Below are 21927 nucleotides of genomic sequence, written 5' to 3' on the forward strand. Positions count from 1 at the left end.
AAATTCCGCAAGCGGAATGGATTTTCGGCCCATACTTAGTACTCAGGCCCTGCAAGTGAACATGTTCCCCAGATACTGCAGCACTGCCATGCCGCAATGACTGTGACAAATTAAAAATGTCTCTCAGCTTGCCACTGCAGCCTGGAAAAGCAGCTTTAAGTTGTTAACTTGACTTTGACATTTAAACTAATGACAAACCCTAAACCTTCCTTTTTTTTATATATTTATGTCACCCCTAGTTAGGCCTACTGAGTCCTAAGGTAGCGTGCTGCATATTAAGATACAGGGCTTATATTTTTATATTCCCTAAAGAAAAAACCCACAATTGTCATTTTACTGTGGAAAGGCTGGTAGCCCCATTGTTGAGTATAGGGTTACACACTGACAACTAAGCTGTGCTAACATCTGAATAGGACTACTAAAGTTGGTACTTCATGCTATCAAATTAATAGTTGCATTGAATCCAATTTGGTGCCCAAGTCAGATTTAATATAACTTTTGAGTATGTGAAACTGCCCACCTGGGGGGAATGTCCCAGGTCCTGGGACCATAGAGCCCTGCCATTGAAAGAGGTGTTACCTCCCCCATGGCAGGAAGCCATGCAGTGAACCCAAAAGCCAAGTTTCAAAGACACATTTGAATAGCAAATGGTGACCACACATGAGACGGGCTACTCTTTTGTTCAGGTAGACGGGCTGGTGTTGGGGACTTAGAGGGTAAACAGTTGCCAAACCATTTTCCCTTGGGAGTGTAGCCCTCAGGTAGCCACACCTCTAGGGTGTGCTACTAAGCTCCACATACCATAAGAAGGGTTCAGCCAACTTGGGCGTGTGGTGAATAGTACACTCTGGGATAGTTAATTGCCGCACATTGAAGGAAGTTGTCATCAGACAGGAGGGGACTTAGTAGCCTACGGGCTAGTAACCGTAGCATCCCCCGAGGGCACTGTCTGGAAATAAATATGGGAGCACTGGCACCCAGACCTCAGATCTTATCTGGACTGGAAAGAGGACCAAAGAAGTACAGCTCTGATGTTCCCTAGGCCAGGCCGGAGAGACTGCACCAAAGTTTGGACTACACCTGCTGTTCCTTGAGCTAGCATAGAAAGGACTGAGTGTCTAAGGTTCCTGACTCGTGAAAGGTTGTTCCTCAGCACAAGACAGAATAGGTGCACTCAAATAGTCAGTCGGCTGAATTCCTATTGCAGCACCAGGGCCACAAAAGCTTAAGAAGCCTTTTTTGGCAAGTCAGTAGCCACGGTAGCATGAAGCCCAGGAGACCGAATCTTAATGCTCAAAAGTTGCACCGGAGTCTGCTAGACCTAAGAGCCAGAGTGTAGTGTGGTTGCCCAAGAAGGACACTAGCCTTCATGAAAGGTAACCACTAGTTTCTCTGTAACCAGAGGCCATTAGTCCAGTGACAACTGGACTTTTGCTGGTCCCAAGAGGGCTTCAAGTGATATTGGTACTTCTAAATGCTTTATACTTGTTCCATTGTATAAACCTGAGTGCTCAAAGCCACAGCTGCTTTATTTCGAGCTAAAGGTTTTTCAAATGAACCTGACTGGACAAAAGATGGCATTGTGCATCAGTGGCATAACAAAACTTTATGGGGTCTCCCTGCAAGGTAAGGTGAGTGGTCTCCCAATACCCATTCCTTAGGTGCATTGTTTCTTCTGAGTCTTTAATTTATTTGCAGCTGGCCAGCCAAGGGGACCCTTTAAGGTGGATGGTGTAGGGGCCCTCCCACACCGCAGGGGCTGTGGGGGCGTCTGTTACCCCCCTGTTGTGCGTGTATTACATGGTGAGGTCTCACAACCACATCATATATTACATTATTTTGTTCACAAGTCTCAATAAACGCTACTTGATAAGATGGAAAGAGTAGGCATTTGTTGAGAAGGAACGATGTTGACTCAGAGAGGGCTGACAAGAATTAAGTCCATCAAATAATGAGGAGCTTGTGGGAGCATGAATTAGCAAATTTTTGAGGAAAGAAAGAATATTCCTACCCTTATGATGGAGAAACCCAGTAATGGTGCTACTACATATTTGAAAACGATGTAGACAAACCGGGCACCAAAAAAAAGAGCCCTAACTTGAAAGGGAAGGTTTTGCACACAAAACCTGAGTATCTTCTAGTGTGATGGTGCTATTAAAAAATGAAATTAAATGCCCAATATACCCAACATGATAATGAAGCTTTCTGAAGCACCAAAGGAATAATCATCTGGACATCCTCCATCTTGAATGAAAATCATTTGATTCACTGTTTCGGGCCCTTTAGATCTATTACATTCTTTATTATCATACCAACCTGGTACCAGGAATAAGATTGAATAAGCTCTCACTGCTCCATCTTCTATGGGCAATAGAAAAAACATGTTTATGTGCTGTAGATCCTGAATGTCTGCAAAGAATCCTGCTCTAGTCACAAGACATTTTTGACCAAGATGTCTGTCTGATGCCTGAATTTGGGTGATCAGCTGGGAACTCTGTCTGATAACATTTTGGGGCTATATGTAGAACCCACACATGTAAAATAGACTTTATCTATGCCTCCGGAAAGGGATGGAAGCGGCTTCCTACTGACAAGCCTGAACCAGTTCTGGAATAGTTAGAACCTAGGGGTGCTTCCCTGGCAAATTAGATTTGAACTTCTCCGATCTTTTGTCAGATTACCCTTTCCCACTCAGCTTTCAAAGCTTAGGGAATTGTTGCTGTTTTCTTCATTGTGCCTAAAGGATTATCTTCCCATTCCAACAAAGGAAGTGGACCGTTGCTGTTGTTGTTTTTGTCAAAAGGAAGGCGAAAGTTTACTGTCCTTGGACAAACAATTCAACATTTCTTCAAAGTGTTGACCAGAGAGACGAGTGCCTTGAAATGTCTTTGTTAATACTGTGATCTGGTGTGGTGTATCCATGTGCCAGTCTCTAACTTCAAATTCCTGTGAGCAGCTACTGATGGAGCAAGGTTTCACTCGTAAAGAGACTTGCTCGGACACAACCCTCTCTAAATAAAACTTAATGAACTAATAAAAATGTTTTGTCTTACTAATTTTGCATCACACAAAATTTCTAGTATCTAGGGGAAACTTGCGTATGTGCTTTTACTAACAGTAACTCGAGTGACTTAATATGGCGGCCGCAATGTGGAAACTTTTTCTACGCATGCGTCTGTCACACTCACGTGACATGACGTATTCTTTGCTCGGTGGGAAATCTTTGCTTCTGCGCACTAGAACTAAAGATGGCTGCTCTATGTTTTCATGTGCTAACGCTTGCATTGCTGCTTTTACTAAATTATTCATTCTGCTTAATTCCTAATGCTGAAGTTAAAATAAAATAATGGGAATAGAGTAGAGATAAGTGGTATACAGTGTATTAATTTATTCTTTATTCTAAAACTTTTTCTCTTTGACTTTGCCAATAGCTCGTATTTGGGCCTGATGTAATCTTCTTGCACTCCATCTTGCAATCTACCCATTCCAACAAAGGAAGTGGACCGTTGCTGCTGTTGTTTTTGTCAAAAGGAAGACGAAAGTTTACTGTCCTTGGACAAACAATTTAACATTTCTTCAAACTGTTGACCAGAGAGACGAGTGCCTTGAAATGTCTTTGTTAATACTGTGATCTGGTGTGGTGTATCCATGTGCCAGTCTCCTAACTTCAAATTCCTGTGAGCAGCCACTGATGGAGCAAGGTTTCACTCGTAAAGAGACTTGCTCAGACTCAACCCTCTCTAAATAAAACTTAATGAACTAATAAAAATGTTTTGTCTTACTAATTTTGCATCACACAACATTTCTAGTATCTAGGGGAAACTTGCGTATGTGCTTTTACTAACAGTAACTCGAGTGACCTAATATGGCCGCCGCAATGTGGGAACTTTTTCTACGCATGCGTCTGTCACACTCACGTGATGTGACGTATTCTTTGCTTGGTGGGAAATCTTTGCTTCTGCGCACTAGAACTAAAGTTGGCTGCTCTATGTTTTCACGTGCTAATGCTTGCATTGCTGCTTTTACTAAATTATTCATTCTGCTTAATTCCTAATGCTGAAGTTAAAATAAAATAATGGGAATAGAGTAGAGATAAGTGGTATACAGTGTATTAATTTATTCTTTATTCTAAAACTTTTTCTCTTTGCCATTAGCTCGTATTTGGGCCTGATGTAATCTTCTTGCACTCCATCTTGCAATCCTGTGACTGCGCAGAAGAGCTCAAGAGTCCACAAGTCATGGCATTGAACCTGTGCCAGTGACTGTCTTGCCTGAAGATGCGCCTGGGAAACTCACCCTTCGACCTCTCGAGAGGAAGCTGAATTGAACATTTTACATACAATGTATTTGTTATTGAAACATCCATTGTCGGGTGGAATAAAATGCATGGGAAAATAAAGATATGGGCGGGAAAGATAATTTGCATTATTGAATCAAGTGACCTCATAACTGGTATGGTGTGATGACCTCTCCTCATCGTTTGACCAATCAAATTGAGGGAATACACACATTTGCAACATTGGGGGGTGGTACACTGCCCTGGAAAATGGTATTACTAAGGTAGACTTAGCTAGTTAGATTGTCCGACCTGTCACTGACCCAACATAGTCAATAGGCGATCGAGAGCAGAGGTGCTGGCGGAGCACTCTGTCAGAAGATTCGATAACCCAATCGGGGTTCTGAGAAGGAGTTCGATAACCCAATCGGGGTTCCGTGGGAGAAGGTTCGATAACCCAATCAGGGTCCGTCTGTTAGCTGCAGAGAGGGTTGCAATGCTGGAGTTGAATGAATGAATGAATGAATGAATGAATGATATTTATTGTTGGTTACTGAAAACCATTACATAAAACCAGAAATACAAAAGTCATCACATTACAAAAGTTAAAATCAAGGAAATTTCAAAAATCAAGTTATATAGTTACTCCAGGAATGCAAAGAAGCCAGGAAAAAGGTTCATGGGCCGGCAAAAGACTCTGTAATCCGACCAGTAGAAGTCATCAGCATTGCCCGTGCTTGGAAGATAAACTTCCCAAAGGCGGCCATGTGCATTACCCTGGACAGGGTATAAAGGTGAAAAATCCCATCCTTTGCAGAGTGTGACCCAGAGTGTCTAAGAAATGGCCTAAGATAAAGACTGTGGGGCAACCACAAGGCAGGGCAACAGAAGAGAAGATGTGCCAATGACTCCTGTTTATAGCTACAGAGCCTGCATTCCTGTGCTCCTGGGCTGGCCTTGCCACACGGGTAAAGATCTTTAAGGGGCAATGGGTGTAATCTATAAGCCAAGATCTTATGAAGGGCTGCACTTCCCACTGCCTGCGTGAGATGGTGTTTAGGGGTGTTCAGGATGTGCGGGAAACACAGGGTCTCATGCAGGTCTTTTCTTCTCCTCAGGGACTCCAGATACAGTTCCTGTGACCGCGCACGCACTTGTTTTTTAATCGCGTTTTTTATGGCAGAGTATGTGACATATTCAGGATTCCAGGAGTCCATGGCAAGGTTGAGATGGACCTTAGCCACTTCGAGGGTGGCCGACCAAGGATTCCCTGGCTCTCTGAAAATGCATTTCAGGACTGCCTTCAGTGTGTTCTCTTGTGCCGCCGTTCTTAGAAAATAATATTTGCTTAAGGCGGCCAGCTCTTCCAGGTTTTGCTGGTTGAGTGACAACTCCAGGCGAACAAGGGTGTTTCTGGTGCAGCTTGGGAGGTGGAAAAGTCTCTTATATGCCCTGCAATTAATTTTTTCTAATTCATGGATCAGTTTACCCGGGAATGCCTGGAGGGCGTAGTTGAGTGCCGGCATGAGCTTGGCTTTAAGCACTCTGTTGATGGCCGTAGTAGACGGACTGTATAGGGAGGCTTGCAGCTTGCAGATGGCGTAGGTGATGGATTTACCTTTGGCCTGGATTGACTTAAGATGGGCACTTGGGAGCCCCGACTCCTGAAAACAAATGCCCAAGTAGATGTAGCGCTGTGTGCTTTCCAGCTAAAGATTACCTAGCCTCCATTTCAAAGATTTTTTCCTTGGGTGATGCCCGAATATAATTACCTTTGATTTAGTTCGATTAGCTACAAGCCTATTTTTGTTGTTGTATACGGCAAGTGCCGTCAGCGCCTTTTGCAGCCCCATTCTCGTGTGGTCCAAAAGGACCAGGTCATCAGCATATTGCATAAAGTATATTTTACGCCCGCCGATCTTTGGAGTGGCCAGGGCGGCGTCAGTCAAGGCCCTCTCCATGTCCGCTGTGTATAAGTTGAATAGTAATGGGGCTAGCACGCACCCTTGCTTTAGGCCTCTAACTGTGTAGATCTTAGCAGAAGCATGGTCCCTTGAGAGTTTGATACGCACCCAAGTTTTTTGATCCAGGGACTGTATCGCTCTTAACAGCCCCGGATTGATGTTCCATTGGACCAGCTTATGCCACAGAATTGCGCGGTCGACCCCATCAAACGCCGCCGAGTAGTCAATAAAGCAGGCGAAGAGGGGAAGACTTTTGCCTGTCCGTGCGAGATGCGCCAGGAAAGAGAGAGCGATGATGTTATCGACTGTGGCTGACCCAGGTCTAAATCCGGTTTGGCAGAATGGAAGAATGCCAGCTGCACTTGACCAGTCTGCGAGGTCCCTCAAGATGGCGCTAGCATAAGCTTTACCCTCGATATCCAACAAGGCAATCATGCGGTAATTGGCGGGTTCCGATTTTGGGCCTTTTTTGTGAATAGGCTGTAAAAGCGAGCCTCTCCACGAATCTGGAACTCCCCCCCGGAGCCAACATTCGGAGTATGTATGGGTCAGGTTTTTGGACCAAAAGTCAATATTTGCCTTGAATAAGTGCCCAGGAAGCCCATTGGGGCCTGGTGCGGCGTTTTGTCTAATGTTTTTTAAGATTTTGGAGACCAACAATTTTTCCGGTGGGGCCGTCATCTCGATGGTAGGATCATGGTAGTCTCCAGGAATGGGTGTTACATTTTGCGTGTATGCGGGACCATCATTAGTGTATAATGCCTTGACATGTGCGACCCAAATAGAGGCTTCAAGGGCATTTTCTCTATGATTTGGGCCTCGTCCCATGTTGCATATGTAGTTCCAAAACTCCTGTGATTTTCCCAGGCTCAGCAAATCAAATATAATTATCCATTGTGCTTCACAATGGGTACGTTTTGCAGCCCACACCTTTTTTTGCATGACTTTTTTTAGCTTCTTGTAATTCCTTCTTGTTTTGTTCTGTCCTGCTTTTGTGGAACCATTTACATTCCTAGTTTAGTGTTTTGGCACTTTTTTTGATTTCTATGTTATAACCATATTTAGGGGGAGGACACCTGTGTGACAGACTATTCTGATTCCCACGAAGAACCACCGCCAGGGTCTCTGATATGGCATTCCAGCTTTCTATTGCGCCATTTTTCTGTGCACTCGATGGCCAACCTGTCCACTGATTTGCCCAGCTATTAAATCTGGTTATGGTGGTTTGTTCCCATTTGATCCTTCTGGGCAGCTTTATTAATTCTTCTCCATCGGCCGCTCCGATGTATTCAAGCTTGTGGCGTTGGTCCACGGTGAGATTCAAAGTGACAGTTAAGGCAGCGTGATCGCTATCACTGAAAAGTTTGACATCAAGAGTTGGAGTTTGCCGCTTAATATTATATAATCGACCGTGGTTTGGTTGTTGAATGTGGGGCCGACCGTCTGCCCCGGTCTGTTCTTTAAGAGGACTGAGTGGGCCGTCGCCAGGTTATAGGATTTAAGTAGATCATTTAGGGCGTCAGTGGGCCCTGCCTGGAGGCTGCGTTTGGTCAAAACCCCTATGTTATGAGTGTTAAAATCGCCAAGAATGATACATTCAAGGCCCGGGAATTGGAGCAGTAAACACTCAATATGATGTGTCAACATGGCCGGGTTTGATGAAGGCCCATGCGGATTATGGTAAAGATTAATTAACAATATTGAAAAGTTACTATTTGCCAGGCGTCAGCATTTCAGAATGCCTGCCCGGAGGAAATCCGGTAAGTTAGAGATTTCTGCAAATTCCAAATTTAGTGCGTGTTTAATATAGACACATATCCCTCCCGAGGGTCTACCGAAGATGTTAAGCTTTTTTGCTGGTTTTCCGTACTCAGCATAACCTCTCAGGGAGAGCGGGTGGATTTGCCAAGTCTTTTGTGTACAAATTATGTCTGCTTCCTCCATAAATGACAACATATTTTGTTTGAGAAGCAACCGCCTAAGGCCGGCAACATTCCAAGACATGACTTTCAGTCTCACCGGAGACCATGCCTTCTCAACAGGTTTTAGGTCTATGTTTTTCATGCGTCGCGGAATTTAGGTCTATGTTTTTCATGCGTCGCGGGCAATGCTGGAGTTGCACTTTAGCTGTGGGTGCCGGTCCTGACCTGCGGTGGTCCTGTCCTGACCCAATTTGGTCCGTACTTATTCTGATTCTGGTCTGCACCTATCCTGTCCTGTTGGCACCTGAACTATCGGGAGTCCTGTCCTTTATCCCAGCCCGTGGCCAGGGTTGGTCTTCACACCATTCTAGGTAAATATAAAGTTGCGTGGGTATGTTGTTGTACTGTTTCACTTTTCTTACCATTCCTATGTTTCAATGCTTAAAGAAAGTCTCATAATATTTTCACATCATCTTGCCTTGATCATATACTTTCTAATTGAATGTGCTTTAATCAAATTGGTATGGACTCTGACATTTAAGAATTTACATAGATAAAGTGTTTAAACCTTTCCAGAGTCTGTGGTTATTTTATAAATGCAAAGGTTTATTTTACTGCCTATTATGCTAACTCCCTTGATCCCTTAGGACTCTAGGTACCAATGACTAGGATTGGTAAGTCAATTGGTATAGGTCCAAATGGTTAATTAAAATTCTGATAAAGCATAGGTTTACTTGTTCAAAGTGTGTATGTGTTTATGGGCCCAGGTGAGTATGGTAAAATGAGCAGGTGAACCTGCGCTCTATCACTACTGAGAGGCATTCTGACAAGGCTGGTGGCCTGGCCAAATCAAATGACACATGAGCAATAAATTCTGGTTATCTCTCTTTTACTTCAAGTAATGAGTAACATCACGTGCTTTCAATTACTGATTTAACAAATGCTTACAGTCTGAGATCAATATATTACATACAGAAACCACTGCACCTCGTCTTCCAAACATGGAAAAGATAAATAAACACTCCATTCCTTCTGCCTTTCTTAAAACTCAGTGCTGGAGTAAATATTAAAAGAAGTGCACACTCATCATTTCCAAATGTGCTAAATCAGACAAACATCACTATGATACGACCAAGCTCTTACAGTAAGCTCCTTCAGCATCGCCGGTGATGGGGTTCACATCCCATTCTCCCATGCCAGTTACTTCATGGCTCTTCCCCCAAACTCAGCAGTGGACAAATCTTATGACCTATACTTTGGAAGAGCAAACCCAGTTCTTAGATTCTTCATCTCAACCAAAACAAAACAGACCAGGAGGAAGCTGAGAATTAAAGCCTATTTATGTCAACAGCTCATGTGGGGTATTACATTCACATAATTTTCTGGATTTTCCAGTCTCAAAGTGGATTTGACCTCAAAATGAACTGGCACAGGTATGAAAGGATGCAGAGGTAATGCATTCTAATAAGATGGTACTTGGACAGGAAGTTGGAGATAACTCATCTTGCTATGGTGATGCCTGGACAGCCAAAGACAGGTAAAATCTTGCTGCTATGGAGGCACTGACAGGGGCAATATAATCTCACTCACCTCGCTTTAGAGATACTTGTATAGGCAATGTAAGATGTGAAGCAATATCGAACAAGCTATTTTTAAGACTCCACATCAGAGCCAACTTCACCCTGAACAGCACCCTCATATACAGACCACCAAGACCACGCACTAACTTCGTGAACTAACTCCGTGAACACCATCACGTACATTGTTACACCCCTCATCCTCTACTCCAGTGCCTTTATCCTCATTGTAGACCTGTACTGACCCAGACTAAAACTACACTACTTGAAGACATATGAAACCTTGGCCTCCCCCAAGATGTAAAAGTACCAACACACACAGCAAGACACCTACTGGACCCGATGATCACCACCTTCGACTGTATCTCGGTCAAAAATCCCATGCTGATCACCAAGATCAACCATGCCCTCATTAAGTTCACCTTTTCTATTCCACACCAACACAGAACAACTACCACCAACCAGATTGTCGATAATGTCCAAAAGGAAGACTGTATGACCATAATCACGGAGCACCAGCCTGAACACAGCAGTGGCTTACCCAACTTCATCACAAACTTCATGAACAGATTCACTGCCTGCACCGACACTCATAAAACCAACAAAGCCACAAGATCTAGAACACAAGCCACTGGTACAGGGAACAACTAAGGCTGATGAAGTGTCACTGCAACACACTAAAGCAAAGATGGAGAATGATCCAAGGCAACTCGGACATGAACATCTTCAAATCCGCCCTTAAACACTACCACCATCAGATCCAGATCACCAAACACTCTGCATTTACAGAACACATTGATGCCCGCACCAATAAGTAGCAAAGATATCTTTGCCATCCTGAAGGGTTCACTTCCCCAACTGCTGCATCCAACAGCATTACCTCATCACAGACCTTCTGCAGCAAACTCACACAATTGTTTTCCAGAAAGATAACCTCCATACAAAACAACGTTGAACCCTAACCAGAATCAACAGACCTCACAACAGGACTCCCATCTTGTTCAAAGAAACCACTCTGACCATATGACCCACCATCTCCACCCACAAAACCGTCTTCACATGCAGTGCATCCACTCTGGGGCCCCTTCGGACTCCTGCCTCCACCACAACTTCACCAAAGGACTACAACCCATCAGGACAGCCCTCACTACAATAATAAATGTCTTCATTGCTTCTGGCACCTTCCCTGGAACATGAAAGCATGCTACAGTCGGTTGTATCTCGTTATAACGCATTCCGTTGCAGCACATGCCTTTACTACGCATGCATTACAACGTGCCTTTACCACGCATAACCTTAACCACGACCATGCCTTAACCACGCATGCCTTTACAACAATTTACTTTGTAAAAGCATCAATGTTATAGGCATTTTCTTAGTAAAGGTTTTCCCTGCCCTTTGTCCTAAAAACTGACCAAGCCCTTCTAAAAACTACCCCTCTCCAAGCACTAAAAGTGGACACCTGCACAAAGCCCTGAGCCCTTCTCAAAACTACCCCTCCCCCTGCCCTAAGCCCTAATTGTGTGCCCCTGTGCGATGCTCCAAGCCCTTGTAAAAACTACCCCTCCCCATGCCCTAAGCCCTAAAATCTGACTCCTGCTCGACACCCTCAGCCCTTCTAAAAACTATTCCTCTCCAGCTCTAAACTGTAAATATGTAGCCCCCACCCCAGACCCAATCCCCTTACCACTCCATAATTTCACCTCCTCTCCAGCTCTTGTTTGGCATTTTGCACTTCGTATAGAGGAAGCGGAAGGGTTTCTCTAACAACGCTGAGTGGTACCACAACAAGAGAGGCAGACGTGGGACTAGAATTCCATTCCAAGGTAGGATTTCTGATTTCATGCACTTTAAGCAAACATGCTGCCACACATATACCTTTCCCACACATACATTTACAATGTAATTCAATTTAAAGGCATGCGTGGTAAAGGCTGCTTGTGGTAACTATATATGCGTTGTAAAGCATGCGAGCTACATGCTATGCTGTGAAGCAGCGCCATTGTAATGGCTGTTTCCCATTACAGTATTACCCTGACTCAAAAAACCTTCTCCGGACCCAACAATGCACACAAAGTCCAAAGTCATGGGGAAACTTATCACAATATGCCTCACTAACCATCTCAATAACTACCAACTCTTGGATGTCACACAATCAGACTTAAGACCCAACCAATGAACAGAAACAATCCTCATCACCACAACAGAACATCTGTATGATCTTAGATATATGCGACACAGCTGCTCTTAACCTCCTGGTCCACTCCACGGCATTCAACCCACTCCATCCTCATCTGACGCCTTCAATAGATTGTAACTAAAGACCCATTCTTCATTGGATATACTCCTTTCTGACTGGAAGTCCACAGTCATTCAGCCTGGTCCCCTACTCTTTGGACACAAGCCACCCCATCTGTGGACTGATGTCGCCAACCGAATGACGACTTACTGTCTCAAACTTAACACAGAAAAAAAAGAAGTTGCAATCTTCAGGAAGTCACCATGGGACTCCACCTAATGGCTAGCTGAACTTAGACCTACACCCACCTCCACCCGAATACATGACGTTACAAGGCAAGCAATTACAACGCATGCTTTTACAACACATTTTTTTAAACTACCATTGCAACGCATGCCATTACAACGCATACCACTACAAAGCATACCATTACAACAAATAATACTTCTAGGGCAACAGTAGGGTAAGTGTTGGATAGTGTAGGGATAAAAATTACTATTCCCACTTCAGTGGGTGCAACAGTAGGGTAAGTGTTGGATAGTGTAGGGGTAATAATTACTATTCCCACTTCAGTGAGTGCAACTGCAGGGAAAGTGTTGGATAGTGTAGGGTTAAAAATTACTATTTCCATGTACCCCAAAACCCATACCCACCCTAAAACAAAACAAAAAAATCTCCAATACTTAGCTTATAATGTGTTGTAATGGCATGCGCTTTAGTGACATGCGTTATAATGGCATGTGTTGTAATGGCATGTGATGTATGTATGTAGAGGTACTTGTATAGCGCACGACTACCCGGAGGCATCTCGGCGCTTGTACGAATACCGCTGAGGAACCCTTCCTGGCCTTTCCCTGTGAAGTGCCCACTCCTGGGCACCCCCAAGGGGAAGCCAGGCATCCTAGCGTTGTTAGGGCCGTTGTGGAGATTAACCAAGCTCTTGCCCAGAGTTGCAGAGTGGAACTCATGATTAGAATAGGTACCGAGGCGAGAATTATCCGGTCCGAGGAAATTGAGCCCAAGACCCGCCGAGGCGCGAATTGAACCCTAGTCCCGGGCTAGACTTCTGCATCAGGGTCTGCCGCTCTAACCATTGAGCCACACTTCTGTAATGGCAGTGGCGTTTTAAAAGTTGCGTTGTAAAGGTAGGTCGCTGTAATGATTGCGTTGAAATGGATGTTTTCCCCTCACCAACAAAACCAAGAAACTTGAGCTTATCATTGACAGCCAACCAGACATGGCTGCCCAAGCCATCGCCATACCAGTTTCTTCCTTTCACCCCCTGAAGAGAAAAACCTTCAAATGGGTTCCAACCAGCATCCACTAAAACCATCACACATGCTCTCATTAAAGCAAGTTGGACTACGGGAACACCCTCTAAGCTGAATCAGCAAACAATTTGTCAGGTGACTTCAAACCGTTAAGAATGCAGCAGCCAGATTCACACTTAACCTAACACAATACAAGCACATCACACCAGAGCTGAGGTAACTCCACTGTCTTCCTATATACAAATAAGCCCAGTTCAAACTCTTCACACACATCTACAAACCCTGCCAGAACATGGGCCCAGCCTACCTTAATAGCCGAATCACATTTCACAAACCAACCAGACTCCTCTGCTTTGCCAGACTCTTACTCCCAAACACTACACGCATATTCAGAACCTGAACCGGAAGACTGCCTTCTCCTACATCACCCCAAAAGCTTGGAACGACCTGTTATTACAGATTAGAGACACTTCTTCAGTTCTTGAGTTCCACTGCAAGCTAAGGACCTGGCTCTTTGATTAGACCCACTCACCATACCTACACCAGGCTACATCAGCACTTGCAACTGCTCATCCTGCTGAGGGGGTACATGGGCACACATCATTTGTGATCAATTCTCCTGATTTGGTGGAACTTGCATGTGCAATGTGGAATAACACATCCTGCTGTGGGGGCACCTGTTAATGCAATGTGTGATACCTCCTCCTGCTGTGGACATACTGGGCAGGCAATGTGTGATAACAGATTCTGGTGTGGAGTTAAATGAGCAGGCAATGTGTGATAACTGATCCTGCGGCAGTGGTACCTGAGCAGGTAATTTGCTATAATCATCCTCCTGTGGAGGTATTTGAGCAGGCAATGTGAGATAACTCATCCTCCTATGTTGTGGAAAGATCATTAAAAAAGCAGTCTATGTTTGACTCCAAGATCACACCAATACTATCCATCGCCAAGATCACTACCAGTCTAGCTTCCGCTGATGCTGCTGCATGGAGACCATTACCTTACACATAATAGATGATGCCCTCTTGATCACAGATGAAGTTGACCCCTGCCTACTAAAATTGATGGACCTCCCAGCAGCCTTCAACACGGTCGAACATCCCAGCCTCATACACATTCTGGAGTCTCGAATGGGATTCTTATACATTTACAACCATCACCAGTTTGTTTACAAGAGCACCTTTAAGGCACAAAATATCCCCTGTACACCATCACACTGAAGACTAAGAAATGTAGCAAGGAAGAAAGCAGGCTTTTTTCCATCCATGCACCCAGGATATGGAACTACATTGCCGTCAGCCTTGCCCCAGCACTGCTTCAACTTAAGGAAGAGTTGGAGACTCACTTCTTTACAGCAAACAAATGATGGACGGAGTGCAAACAAATGATGGACGGAGTGGTGACACTGCAAACATTCTCCCCCAGTGAAAACATCTGGGTTAAATCCATCGTTCTTTTGCCCACTACGAAACCCTACTTTGGACCCAGCAATATGCTAATTAGTCTTGACCATGTGCCCCATGGGAACAGTCCAGACCGAAATGCCAAGCCTGGTCCTCCCTGGACCGGAAACAAGCATCCTGGGACGGGTTTCAGGGTATGTCACCATTCATCAGCCAGGCTAGCTTGAATCCAGTGGCACAGTGAGCAAGGGACCCACATCTGGGTATACCCATCGCACTTAGAGCGAAAAGTGTTACAGCAAACAAATGATGGACGGAATGCTGACAATGTAAACATTCTCCCCCAGTAAAAAGATCTGGGTTAAATCCATTGTTCTTTTGCCCACTACGCCACCCCAGTTTTGACCCAGCCATATGCAAATTAGTCTTGACTCTGTGCCCCATGGGAACAGTCCAAACTGAACTACCAGGCCAGGTCCTCCCTGGACAGGAAACAAGCCTCCTTGGACCAGTTCCCATGAGGCACAGGGTCAAGACTGATTTGCATATGGCTGGGTTCAAACTGGAATGGCATGGTGAGCAAAACAATGATGGATTTAGGCCCAGATCTTTGTACTGGGATGAATGTATGACATTGTTCTGCATTCTGTCCATCAACTGTTGTTTTTGCATTTGTCACCCTGAGTGGGACGGGTATGCCCAGACGTGGGCCCCCGTGCTCTCCGTGACACTGGAATCAAGCTATCCTGGCTGAAGAGGGGTGAAACCCAAACCCGGACCTAATATGCTTGTTTCCAGTCTAGGGGGACCTGGCTTGGCAGTTTCTCGCTGGACTGTTCCCATGAGGCACAGGGTGAAGACTGATTTGCATATGGCTGGGTTCAAACTGGATTGGCATGGTGAGAAAAAAACGATGGATGTAGGCCCAGATCTCTGTACTGGTGTGAATGTATGACATTGTTCTGCATTCTGTCCATCAACTGTTGTTTTTGCATGACTCACTTCTTTAAACATCACTACTTCACAATCCATTAAGCATCCACAACTCAGATTCCTATCCTATTAATCATTGACTTTATTTTTCTCTTTGACCTGGTACTGCGCCCCACTGCCTTTTGGCTAAGTTTGTGCTAGATGAAAATCACAGAGAGGCATACATCCTTACATACCTGGTCAGGCAATGTGAAATAACGCAGCCTCATATGGAGGTAACTGGCCGGGATTATTTAAAGTGACCCTGCTATGGGAAATAACTGGACAGTAAAGTGCATATCTTATACTGTTATGAAGTCACCCAGAGAGGCAACGGGCGGTGACTCATTCTGCTGAGGAGATGCCTGTACATACAATCAAAGAAAGCCTGTTTTGCTGAAACAAGTAAAGCACATTTCCTTCAGCATCAAGCGCGCCTCCTCAAACGACAGAAAACAGCCCCACTGGCCAGTTCAAAGTGAGGCCCACAAAACAAAATCGTCCTCACATTCCCAGTTTGTCTGTGTTTGTGTCACTGGGACAACCCGTGGTAAGTCAAACCTCAAGGCGCGGCTGGCACTGAGTCTTTAAGTGATCCCTCAGTGGCTGGGCTCCCGTGAGAGACACACGCCTGCCAGCTCCTCGCAGCCACCGGGTCACCCCTCGCCCTTCCCTTTGTTCTTCCCTGTCAGGGTTTTCACAGGGATTTCGAAATCAAACAAAAAGACAGACCGTTTGCACCGAAGGCTTGGAATCAACGCACTGACGGTCTAACATTAAAGGACAGGCGTGGTGGATAGCAAGCGCTAAAAAAAAATGTTTTTAAATGCAAATATTCCGCTCACGGTCTTATTTTTAGAATTGAAGTGGCGCACTCGTTGAAAGGCTTTCGCTTGAATCCACATTTTCTCTGGAGAATAAATGCGCTTTGCGAAGAAGAAGAACCAAGACAGCCTCTATCGCTGAATATTGATGGTTTGGGTGTTGTGAAATGTTGCTGACCCAGATTGCCTTATTCCTTATATCACTACCAGAGAGAGGGCGTGTGGGTATATTGGAGTGAAAGAGAGAGGTGCTGTGAAAGCGGAACGAAAGAGAGAGAGAGGGGGAAAGAAAGATAGAAAGAGTGTTTAGTTATATATTTATGTTACATATAATATGTTAACATTGGTGGTGTGTCGCTGGGTAGTCAGGTCTGTGGTCCTGGTCTGTAGAAATCTCTGCAAGTCAGACCTCTCCAGCGGAAGGCATGGCTGTGAGCATGATACATAAACAAGGGGGCTCGCCTCGGCCTGCGCTCCCTCCCCAGCCATCTCTAAATCATGGCTGTCGCGGCCCTCGCAGCTCTGCTCCTCCAGCCCTCGCAGCTCCACCCAAGCCCCGCGGCCTGCCCTCCCCTCCCCTCACCGTGATCCGAGGGATGCTCTTCTTCCCTTGGTAGGACATGGTCCGCGGGGATGGGTGGGCCCTGTCCGGAGGGGCTCCTGGGAGATACGGGTGCTCTGTCCGGGCGGAGATGCCAGGGTCGTTCTTTCTCTCTCTCGTGGGCTCTCGGGGCGGAGTCTCGCCGCCTCTGCTGGGCGGCGGGGGAGGGGCTCTGCTCGTCCCTTTCTCTGCCCTGTATCCTCGGCCGCGGTGCTGATGAGGACCGAGCCCGCTGCTGGAGCTTCCCTGCTTGGAGGCAGCCTGGAATCGCGATTGGCTGGTGCGCTTTCAGTCTCACGCCGAGTGCTGCGAGAAAGCAGCGCTAACTGGGACTGAACCCCCTCCCCACAAGGGACCAACTTCAGGGCTTCAGGGCTGAGGCAGGAGACAAAGCCCGCGCACCTGGCAACGCGTGGGCCCCAGAAGAGAGCGGCGTCAGCCAAGGCCTCCCCGTGCTTTGGCAGCATCCTCTATTTTCACCAGACACCAACACTGGCCCACCAACCCCTCCAGTCCTCACCCTCCAGCCCGTCCCTTTTCATTACTCAGAAACTTCTCCACCCTCGTCTAACAGCAGTCCATCTCTCCCTCGCCCACCTCTCTCCAGTACTCTTAGAACCTTCCCTTCTTTCACCACCTAACAACCTCTCTGAGACCGAGCCCAGCCCTTCATAAGAGTTCACCATCTAGCAGGCCCTCTCCACTTAATCCAGCAGCTCCTCTACTTTCAGCGCCCGCCCCTCTCCCCATCCTACTCCTCTTGAGCCCCTCATTTCATCTCCTACAAACCTCTTCCCAACCTTGATCCATTATCCACCCTCCTTTCATCGCCCAACATCTTCCTCGCCCACCAGCATTGCCCCAGTCCTCTTGTGTAGCTGGACTTCTCTTTTCATCGACAGCCCTCATATTGCAGCCTCTCTGTTCATCACCCAGTAACCCCGCCCAGTTCTAATCCAGCGGTCCCTCATCACTGGACAGCCCCTCCTGAATCCTAGTCCAGGAGTCCCTGTCCTTCCATCACTTAGCAACCTCTTCACCGCCCTCACCCAGAGACCACGCTCCAGTCCTCTCCTAGCAGCCCCTCTCTTTTCATCGCCCAGCAACCTCTCCCCAGTCGTAATCCGGCCTCCCCTGTGTTTTCATCACTTAATCCCCCCTCCCTGAATCCTAAACCAGGAACCTCTGTCCTTTTATTACTAAGCAACCGCTCTGTTATTCTTGTTCGGCAACCCCAGGCCCTTCTTCACACATCAAAACATATACTTCCTCACAAAGCATCCCCCTCCCTTCCACACCCACAGACCTGCCTCCAACGCCCATCGGATTACCCCACTCCCTTCCTCGTCTAGCAGCCTGTCCTAGTAACACCCACCCAGCAACTCTAACCTTAGCGCGTTATCCTATAGCCAGGCTTCCATACACATATATTCTGAATTAGTGCATGCAAAAGGAAAGACTCAGACTAAACCAGTTTTGTATAGAAAGAATTGTGTTGCAGGTGTATTTGGTAAACTATTGGGTTAATTTACGGAGAATACAAGGGCAGCCAGTGATTTATGACCTAAACTGACTGCAGCCTGGTTAGCCAACCAGCACCAGGAATATACAATATCCAGGGCCAGATGTACGACCCTAAATTTCGGTCGCAATCGGGCTCTTTGCGACTGCAATTTAGGGCATGGCCATGTAAAAACCTCCTTTTGTGAATCAGGAAATTTTACCGATTCGCAAAATAAGGTTTGCAACTCGCTAGTAGCAAGGGGTGTGGCAAGGGCGTCCCTTCCTAATAGCGACTCGCATTTGTATGTATGAATGTTTTACAACCGTGATTGTGGTTGCAGAACACTCACAATTAGTACCTACTTCAAGTAGGTGATAAACCATTCGCAAACAGGAAGGGCTCCCCCGGGGACTCCTTCCCCTTTGTGAATGAGGCAAAAAAAATTTTTTAAGGGCAGGCAGTGGTCCCAGGTACCACTGCCTGCCCTTAAAAAATGAAACTGAAAAGTTTCATTTTTCATTTTTTTCAAATGCATACCATTTTCCTTTAATAAAAAAAAAGAATGCTTTATTTAAAAGCAAAGCGGTACAAAAGAGAGTGGTGATGGGCGGAGCAGCTGAACCAATCAAACTCTAACGCCCAGTCAACAGATCTGGGTTTAATCCATCACCGTTCTTTAGTCCACTCTGCCACCCCAGTTCAGACATGGCCATATGCAAATCATTCTGACCCTGTGACTCATGGGAACAGTCCATCCCGAACTGCCAAGCCATGCCTTCCTTGGACCGGAAACAAGCTTCCTAGGACCGGTTTCTGGCATTTCAGCCGTCTTCAGCCAGGCTTGCTTGAATCCAGTGGCAAAGTGAGCAAGGGACTCACGTCTGAGCATACCCTGCCAACTTATGGCGAACAAGGCGGTACAAAAGGGGGTGGTGATGGACGGAGCATCTGAACCAATCAAACACTCACACCCAGTCAACAGATCTGGGTTTAATCCATCACCGTTCTTTAGCCCACTCTGCCATCCCAGCACTGCCTGCCCTTAAAAAATGAAACTGAAAAGTTTCATTTTTCATTTTTTTCAAATGCATACCATTTTCCTTTAATAAAAAAAAAGAATGCTTTATTTAAAAGCAAAGCGGTACAAAAGAGAGTGGTGATGGGCGGAGCAGCTGAACCAATCAAACTCTAACGCCCAGTCAACAGATCTGGGTTTAATCCATCACCGTTCTTTAGTCCACTCTGCCACCCCAGTTCAGACATGGCCATATGCAAATCATTCTGACCCTGTGACTCATGGGAACAGTCCATCCCGAACTGCCAAGCCATGCCTTCCTTGGACCGGAAACAAGCTTCCTAGGACCGGTTTCTGGCATTTCAGCCGTCTTCAGCCAGGCTTGCTTGAATCCAGTGGCAAAGTGAGCAAGGGACTCACGTCTGAGCATACCCTGCCAACTTATGGCGAACAAGGCGGTACAAAAGGGGGTGGTGATGGACGGAGCATCTGAACCAATCAAACACTCACACCCAGTCAACAGATCTGGGTTTAATCCATCACCGTTCTTTAGCCCACTCTGCCATCCCAGTTCAGACATGGCCATATGCAAATCAGTCTGACCCTGTGCCTCATGGGAACAGTCCAGCCCGAACTGCCAAGCCATGCCTTCCCTTGACCGGAAACAAGCTTCCTAGGACCGGTTTCTGGCATTTCAGCCATCTTCAGCCAGGCTTGCTTGAATCCAGTGGCAAAGTGAGCAAGGGACTCACGTCTGAGCATACCCTGCCAACTTATGGCGAACAAAGCGGTACAAAAGGGGGTGGTGATGGACGGAGCATCTGAACCAATCAAACACTCACACCCAGTCAAAAGATCTGGGTTTAATCCATCACCGTTCTTTAGCCCACTCTGCCACCCCAGTTCAGACATGGCCATATGCAAATCAGTCTGACCCTGTGCCTCCTGGGAACAGTCCAGCCGGAACTGCCAAGCCATGCCTTCCCTGGACCGGAAACAAGCTTCCTAGGACCGGTTTCTGGCATTTCAGCCGTCTTCAGCCAGGCTTGCTTGAATCCAGTGGCAAAGTGAGCAAGGGACTCACGTCTGAGCATACCCTGCCAACAGTCCAAACTGAACTGCCAGGTCAGGTCCTCCCTGGACAGGAAACAAGCCTCCTTGGACCGGTTCCCATGAGGCACAGGGTCAAGACTGATTTGCATATGACTGGGTTCAAACTGGAATGGCATGGTGAGCAAAAAACGATGGATTTAGGCCCAGATCTCTGTACTGGGTTGAATGCATGACATTGTTCTGCATTCTGTCCATCACCTGTTGTTTTGCATTTATCACCCCGAGTGGGACGGGTATGCTCAGACGTGAGTCCTGGGCTCTCCATGCCACTGGAATCAAGCTATCCCGGCTGATGAGGGCTGACAGCCCGAAACCGGTCCTTGGATGCTGGTATCCAGTCCAGTGAGGACCTGGCTTGGCAGTTCGGGCTGGACTGTTCCCATGGGGCACAGGGTCAAGACTGATTTGCATATGGCTGGGTTCAAACTGGAATGGCATGGTGAGCAAAAAACTATGGATTTAGGCCCAGATCTCTGTACTGGGGTGAATGTATGACATTGTTCTGCATTCTGTCCATCACCTGTTGTTTTGCATTTATCACCCCGAGTGGGACGGGTATGCTCAGACTTGAGTCCTGGGCTCTCCATGCCACTGGAATCAAGCTATCCAGGCTGATGAGGGCTGACAGCCCGAAACCGGTCCTTGGATGCTGGTTTCCAGTCCAGTGAGGACCTGGCTTGGCAGTTCGGGCTGGACTGTTCCAATGGGGCACAGGGTCAAGACTGATTTGCATATGGCTGGGTTCAAACTGGAATGGCATGGTGAGCAAAAAAACGATGGATTTAGGCCCAGATCTCTGTACTGGGGTGAATGTATGGCATTGTTCTGCATTCTGTCCATCACCTGTTGTTTTGCATTTATTTAAAAGCAGTCACAGACATGGTGGTCTACTGACCCCAGCAGGCCACCATCCCTGTGAGTGCCTGCCATTCCTAATGGGGTCGTTAATTGCGCCTTCCTCATTAACATTAATGAGGCATGCAATTTGTGACCCCATTAGGAATCGCAAACAGTGCCTGAGGCACTGTTATACATTCCAATTTGCAAGTCGCAAGTGCGACATAATTTGCGTGTCGCTAATTGGTAGGTCGTACATTTGGCCCCTAGTGCTGAACTCTGGTGTTCACCCCACATCTGGACCTCATAGTCCAGTAAAATGAACTCCCACACAGAGGCAGAGCATTACCAGGCCCCCTCCCCCCCATTGCTCAGGCCTCTAACTGTCCATGGGAATAACGGCATA

At 46.4% G+C, this 21927-nt stretch overlaps 1 protein-coding gene across 1 annotated transcript in view; it reads right to left on the reverse strand.

Annotated features, from left to right (window-relative positions):
• Positions 1–17202, reverse strand: part of DPYSL4 (dihydropyrimidinase like 4) — a 255676-nt gene extending 238474 nt beyond the window's left edge. Inside the window, exon 1 of the mRNA XM_078641144.1 lies at positions 17035–17202. Within this exon, the coding sequence (XP_078497270.1) occupies positions 17035–17073 (39 nt within the window). The 5' untranslated portion in view covers positions 17074–17202. The remainder of the gene's footprint in view (positions 1–17034) is intronic.
• Positions 17203–21927: the final 4725 nt, after the last annotated feature.

Source organism: Lissotriton helveticus, chromosome 5_1 (assembly GCF_964261635.1).
Source record: "Lissotriton helveticus chromosome 5_1, aLisHel1.1, whole genome shotgun sequence".
Classification (NCBI taxonomy): domain Eukaryota; kingdom Metazoa; phylum Chordata; class Amphibia; order Caudata; family Salamandridae; genus Lissotriton; species Lissotriton helveticus.